Here is an 8,421-nt window from a genome sequence, read left to right on the forward strand (position 1 = left end):
TATTTTTTATTTTTTTAATCTACAAAAAATTTTCTATAAAGAAATATTAAAAAATTTAATTAAAAAAACAAATATAACTGAAAAATAATAAAACTCTTTTAACTTTTTAATCTTATTCAAAAAAAAAAAAAAAAAAAAAAAAAAAAATTAAATATTGCTATGAAAAAAAAAAATCACGTAACATATATGTACATGTATACCATTTATGTATTGATTTATTTTTTTTTTTTTTTTTTCATGTTTAATTTGGAATATATTCCATAAGAGTAAATAATAATAAAAATATACTTTTTGAAAAATTAAAAAATTTATAAAATATGATACTAACAATTATAATTAAGAAAAATAAAAAAAAAAAGTATTTGTAAAACCTGTATTTTTTAAATAAAATTAAATATTTTATCAAAAACAAAAATGCTGTATGAAATATGTCATATGGTGTAGGGGGAGAAATAATGAAATTTTTTTTTTTTATGTAGTAATACTTTTTTTTTTAGATAATATTATTTCCTTATTGTGTTTTTCTTATTATTATCTTATTTAATATATTTTTTTTTAATTTTTTAAATTTGTTTATTTTAATTATATATGATTATAATTACTTGTTATTTCATTTTATTTTTGTTTACATTTTATGTTTTTTATACATTCTATATATTTTTTTTTTTGCAATTTTTTGTTAAATTTTTTAATAATTATGTTGTATGATTAACTCTAAAATATGCTTTTTCTTCATACATGTAAACAGGAAAGGAATAAAAAAAAATGCAATAAATTTTTTGTAAGGAATCAAAATTTTCTCTTAGTATGAAATTATGCATCTTTACGTAGTATATTTTTTCTAATCTATATTTTTTTTAATTTTTTTATATTATTTATTATTCTTTTAATATAAATAGCACTGTAATATAAAATGTTTGATCTCATAATCTTTAGATATAAAACATAATCAAATTTTATAATAAAGTATGAAATAAATTTTTACTAATAACTTTATATTTTTATAAGAAATCTATGAAAAATATATGTATGGTAATTTTTTTTTTAAGATAAAACATTTTCCTTCCTATGAATTTAATATTCAAACTAACATAATTAAAATAACCATAATGCCTCTATATATATAAAATCCTATGGAGAAAAAATTAACATTTTTTATAGGAAAGAAAAAGAAATAATTGTCGATTGCTATTTATTATATTTTATGAACAATTATTTTATTGTTATAATTTAGTAAAATTACAATATCAACAATATTTTATTATTTTTAACATATATGAAAACATAAATATTTCAGGAAGTCTTTTTTTGTACTACATTTTTTAATTTATTTTTTGTAAAATATTTTCTAAAAAAAATACATCTCAGTTTTTACAAAAATAATAAAAAAAAATTTTCGTTTATATTCTTAAATTTAAATAATGAAAAAATGAAGTAAAAAAGAGGTTAAAATAAAAAAATATTTTCCTTTTTTTTATAGAAAGAATATAAAAGATTTTAATACCACTCTTTTTTAAATATCAATATATTTTCTATACAATTATAAATTAATAATATTTATATTTATTCTTATATTTGTCTATATGTGAAATTTTAACACATGAGAAATATTGTTCATAATAGTATTATTTAAATTTATTTTTTTTTTTTTTTCTATTTCATTTGCACACAAAAAGATATATGTTTTAATTTTGTTTTTTAATAAAATATAATAGCCTATTTAAAACATATGTATATATATATATATATGTATATATAGGAAAAAGGGATATTAAATTTTTATTTTGTTTTTTTTTTTAACATTCAATTAATTCATTAAATCTTTAATATTATCTCTTAAGATGAATAAAATTTTTAATTTTTCAATCTTTTTCTTAATAAGAATATGATAAATAAAATATTTAAACATATATATATATATATATTTATTCAATGAAAAATTGAAGATATAGAAAAAAAAAAAAAAATGTCCTATATAGAATATAGGAATAAAATTCAATGAAAAATATATCAAAAAAAAAGATAAAAAGAGAAAAAATAAATAATACTATTAATAATATTTTTTTAAAGTTTTGAGTATAATATACATATATGTATATTTGCTAATAAAAAAAATAAAAAGCAAATTTTAAAATAGAATGAAAAAAAATATAGTCTTATGAATAATGATTGAAAGTAAAGGATTAAATGCAGTAGGAAATATGGATGTGGCTTTTTTCGTAAGTAGAAAAGAGTTAATTGATTGGATAAATAGATGTTTAAAATTAAATATAACAAAAATTGAACAATGTTCTAATGGTGCTATTTATATTCAATTATTAGATATATTGTTCCCTAATAAATCAGTATTACATAAGGCAAAATGGAATGCAAAATTAGAATATGAATGTATAATAAATTATAAATTAATACAAAATGTTTTTAATAAGCTTGGTATAAAAAAATATATGGATGTAGATAAATTAATTAAAGGAAAGTATCAAGATAACTTAGAATTTCTTCAATGGTTTAAAGCATTTTATGAAAGAATTATTGATTATAATAATGAACAAATTATTAATTATGATGCTATAGAAAGAAGAAAAATGTGTATATTAGGAGAAAAAGGAGATTATAAATTATTAAATAGCTACTTACCCGAATGGGCTAAAGTTGACTTAAATATTATAAAGGAGAAGAATATTTATAACGAAAACAGAATGTTAAACAATACGCAAAAAAAAAAAATAGATTCTAGATGTAGTGTTAATCAAGAAAACAATAAAAATAATAGTAACAGTTATAATAACAAAAAGGATGTAAAAGGAGAAAAAAGAAACATTTTATTAAATATTGAAAATGAGAATAATTTAAATTCAATGACTTATAGAGAAGAATATGTACCAAAAAAACAAAATACAATAAATAATGATAATTTAAATAAAAGATTATCTGTTCCAAATAAATTTTCATCTCAAGGTTCACTTTCCTCTTATTATACTAAATGTAATAATTCTGATTTGCAAAAAGATAATATCTCTTTAATTGAACAAAATAAAAAATTAAAATTACAGTTAGAAAACATGAATCAAGAAATATATATATTACAAAATAAATTACAAGAAGAAGAAAATGAAAAGAAAATTCTTCTTTTTCAAAAAAATTTCTACTATAATAAATTAAGATTCTTAGAACTCTTATGTAATCAAACTAATGAAAGTTTTTTATCAATTAATGATATACAACAAATAATATATGCTCGTGAAAATACTTATTTTCATCAAACTATTTCATTAAAAGATAAAAATAATAATGACGATAATGAAACATTAAGTGTTAATAATAATCACGACCTTACTTTACAAAATTCTATTAATAACAGTGAAACATTCAAATATAATAACCAAAATTCAACAGATTTCGCAACATACTGCACATAAAAATGTGAAAAAGAAAAAAAACTAAAATAAGTAAAAAAGATAACTTCAACAATTTTGAATCTTGAACATTTACATATGCTTACATAAACTCTTTTATTAATGCATACAAATATATAATTTTTGTCTAATAAATTCTTTTAAATTTAAAAAAAAAAAAAATTTAAATATATAAATATTTAAAAAAATATATTTTCTCAATTTATTCCTATTTTATATCATATTATATGCAATATATATATATATTACGTAAAAATAAAAAAATAAAAAACTATATAACTGTGAAGGTTTTTTTTTTTTTTTTTTTTTTTTTTTTTTTTATCTACAAAAATTTAAATAAATTTGTTTTACATATTAATTTAATAAATTGTTTTCTTAAAAAAAATTTATGCATTAAATAAATTATTCACTATATTTATATAATAATTTATTTGACATATATTTTATCAATAGCATTATTTATATCATTAATATGTTGAAAATTTCAAATAAATAACAGTTTGAAGTACGTTTTTTATTCTTTTATATATATATTTATTTATTTATATATTTTTTTTTTTTTATTATTTTTAAAAATTGAATAATTTTCAATATAATTTTTTATCTATTCTATATATATTATACATTATTAAGGAATTCCTATATAACATGTAGAACAAAAAAAAAAAAAAATTTTATAAAACTTGTTCTAAACATACAAAATATGAAAAATATAAAATCTAAAAGAATCTTAATTATTTTTATTTATTTGAAAACTTTTTTCTTTTTTTTTCTCATTAATATTTGTTCTTCAATATATTAATTATTTTGCTAAATATAGGAAAAAAAAATAATCCCTTTTAAATTTTGATTCTTCATTATAATTCATTCATACTTTTCTATAAATAATAATTCTTTTCAAAATAATATAACATAAAAAGTTGCAAGTAAAAATGATATATTTTTTCAAAATATTTAAATATTTAAGAATTATTTGTAAAAAGAATTTTAATTATTCAAATTGCAGTGTTGTAAAAATTTTAAAATTATAATACTTAACATGTAACCTATATTTTTTTATATTTTTCTTTTGTTAGAAATTAGTTCTTTTATTCAATTTGAATGTCTATAAAAAAAAAAAAAGAAAAAAGCTTATCTATGCTTTTTATTTAGTTTTTCATAATAATAACTTTTTTTTTATGGTTTATTTTATATTTTTATTTTTTCTCTCTTTCCTACATTTTTACATGTAAGAAGATATTTTTATATACATATATATATATATATTTTTTAATATGTTTATATTTAAAATATTATTAAACTAAAAAAATAAAATATATATATATATATATATATATATATATATAATTTATTCTTATTTATAATAATTATTTCTTATATTTCTTATATTTCTTTTTTTATTATTTTTTTTTTTTTTTTTTTTTATGCTTAGAATTAGCACTATTCTTTATTTTAATTATTTTAGGTAATTATATATATTCTTTTTTTTTTTTTTTTTTTTTTTTNTTTTTTTTATTTTTTTTTTTTTTTTTTTTTTTTTTTTTTCATTCAAATTACTATTAAATATATTTTTAGTGCTTAAATTTTTCATTGAAATATATAATTAAAAAATATAAAATAGAATTAAAAAAAAAATAAAATATGCTATTGATAATTTTATTAAATAATATCTATCCATTTTATACACCGATAAAATATAATATTCTTATAAATATATATATATACTTACATATATTTAATGGTAGTAAATAATAAAAATTTATATTTTTGCTCTATAAAAATGATATTTTTTTTGTATATAATATGCAACTGTTATATTTTTTTTTTAAAATAATTGTAAACAAAATATGTAATAATTAAAAATAAAATTTAATTTTTTACAATATATTCTTTTATATTTTAGTTAATTCTAGAATTAGTTTAATTATAATTTTTATTTTCAGAATTTTTTTTATATATAATTACAATATTATTTAAAGAAAATAAATAAAAATCTAAATATATGAATGCAGTCTTTCTAATAAAAGGAGAAAGAATCTAATAAAAAAAAAAATAAAAGTTTAGTTTTATTTTTAAAAATAAATGAAAAATACTTTTAGTATTCAATTATTATAAAAAATATTTTATCATATATGCATTTAATAATCTTTGGTGCATAATTTATTTTTTCGCTTTTATAAAAATACATACTTTTTCTTTTAATAACTAGATATAATTTTTATAAATGAACATGCTTTTTTAATTATCAACAAAAAATTTATTAAAAAAGATATCGTTATATGCATTATTGTTATTAGATCAACTATTATATAACAGCATATTTTAAATTTTATTTATTATTTCTATTTTAAAAATAAGTTACATTTCTTTTATTAGTATATTTTTATGTTTATTCATATATATATATATATACTTTTTTTTTTTTTTTTTTTTTTTTTTTTTTATTTTTTAATTCTATTTTTAATATATGTGTGTATATTTTATTTTTATAAAGAATCTTTTATTTCTAAAATTTATATATATAAAAATATATCAATTGTTTCCTCCACTTAAAAAAAATAAAATACCTATGTTTTAATTTTTATAAATTGCTTTTTTAATTTTATTACCACATCAAATTTTATTATAAAAATATTTCAAAAACATTGAATTAAATCGTTGTTGTTTTTTTTTTTTTTTTTTTTANTTTTTTTTTTTTTTTTTTTTTAATTCTTTTTTTTTTTTTTTCGGTATCTTGCATGCATATTTTTTAATCTAAATAAAGAAACATTATTTGGAAAAAAAGTTTTTGCCAAAATTCTAGAATTGTGAAATTCTTAGCATATAAAATTTTTTTTTTTTTTTTTTTTTTTTTTTTTTTTTATTTTAAATATTATTCTAAGCCGAAACAAAACATTTTGTAGATATATATAATTAATTTCATTGTTCCAAATATAATACTATATATTATCTTGATATTTAATGAGCTTTTCTTAATCTTAAAGTAGTTTATTTTGAAGAATATTTTTATATTAAAATAGTATTATTCATTTTAAGTTAAAATTGAATTTACATAAATTAATTTGTAATTTAATTTTTTCTTCTTATTATAATTTTATTTTTATATTTATTTTTTCATTATAAATCCTTTTTATATCCGTTTCATTTTCTTTTATAGTGATTTTATTATAGAATTGTTTTAACAAATTGATGTTTTAAAGAAGAAAAAGAAAAAAAAGTATATAATTTTCTTTTTTTTTTAAAGCATTACTTTTTTTTTTTTTTTTTTTTTTTTTTTTTTANNTTTTTTTTTTTTTTTTTTTTTTTTTTTCTCTTTTTCTTTTGTTATAGTAATATATAAATTAATAGAAGAAGTTAAATTTTGAGAAAAAGCAAAAAAAAAAACAAACGTTTTTTTTATCTAATATATATATATACATATATATTAAAAGTTTATATATATATACATATATGTGTATATGTGCTTAAATATGCACATACATATATATGTATATATATATAAATGTAAATAAGAGTATATGAATATATAATTAAATAAAAGAAACATATTAATATGATTCTTTTATATGTTTTTTTATAATTTTTGTCTTTTAACAATTTTGTCCATTATTTATTATTAATAAAAAAAAAAAAATAATAATTTATATTTTTTTAATTATATATTATTTTGAATTTTTTATTTTTTTTTTTTTTTTATTTTTTTTCCATTAAGTTATTTTTCTTTCATGAATAGTTAAAATTATCTGTAGATATTTCTAAGAATAGGAGTACTTAAAAAAAAAAAAAGAATTAATCTAAAGAATATATTAATATTTATAGTATATAAAATTGAATTATGATTATATATTTTTTAAAATAAAATAACAATTTATCAAGTAAATTAAAATAATTTATTTCTTATATTAATATCTTTTTTTTGTAGCTTTTTTTTTTCTATTTATTTTTATATATATAACTACTATTTTTTATATAACTTTTTATTTTAATAAAAAATATTATTATTATAAAAATTATGATGTTATATATATATTTTTTTTCTTTTTATTATTATTAATTTTAATGTTCTTTTAATAATTTTTTATAATTTATAGTTTTCTTTTTTATTCAATATTATAAATAATATTTATATATATATATATATATTTAATGAAATTAATTGGAAAAAAAATAAAACAATGAATATATTCATTTAAAAATATATTTATTAAAATAAAAAATATATATATAAAATTGGAAAAATATATTATAATATAAATATACATTTTTTTTTTTTTTCTATTCTTCTATGTTTATTTCGAATTGATTAATAATTATACAAACATAATAATATTTTTAACCATTTAATGACTAAGTATTTTGATTAATAAATATTTACTATTTTCATTTTATTTTATTTTTTATATATAATTTTATATTCTATATAATTATTAAGTTATTCATTTCTTATATTTATCATTTTTAATTTTTTTGATATTTTCTTTCATACTTCCAATAAATTTCAATAATAATAATATTAATTCTAACAAATTTTTTCATTTCATTATTTTTTTTTTTTTTTTTTTTTTTTTTTTAAATTATAGATAGCTTAAATATTTCCGATATTTAAATATATAGAGATATATATACGCATTTATAAGATTTATTGGGAATACATCTTATAATTTATATTTATGAATTTAAAAAAATAATAAAATATTATTTTAGATATACATTATTATTTTCTATATATATTTTTCTTTTTCACAACATTTATTTTATTTTTATTCATTCCTATTTATTATTTATCATTTTGTCTATATTCATTTCTTAATTAAAATATATAAATAGAATTTGTATGGAAGCATTCATCTTTAAATTAATATAAAGTTTTATTCTTTTATTCAATATAAATTTTATATCTGTATATGAATATAGATTTAATATAATTCCGTCTTATATATATATATATATATATATTCCTTTTTTTTTTTTTTTTTTTTTTTTTTTTTTTTTTTTTTTTTTTTTT

At 13.6% G+C, this 8,421-nt stretch overlaps 1 protein-coding gene across 1 annotated transcript; it reads left to right on the forward strand.

The window, feature by feature from the left end:
- Window positions 1–2,165: 2,165 nt before the first annotated feature.
- PGAL8A_00006600 (EB1 homolog, putative) lies at window positions 2,166–3,419 on the forward strand (the record flags this gene model as incomplete). Its single annotated transcript, XM_028671461.1, has 1 exon — window positions 2,166–3,419. One exon carries the CDS (start codon window positions 2,166–2,168, stop codon window positions 3,417–3,419), a length of 1,254 nt encoding a protein of 417 aa, XP_028528111.1.
- Window positions 3,420–8,421: the final 5,002 nt, after the last annotated feature.

This window comes from Plasmodium gallinaceum (assembly GCF_900005855.1).
Source record: "Plasmodium gallinaceum strain 8A genome assembly, contig: PGAL8A_v1_10, whole genome shotgun sequence".
Lineage (NCBI taxonomy): Eukaryota > Apicomplexa > Aconoidasida > Haemosporida > Plasmodiidae > Plasmodium > Plasmodium gallinaceum.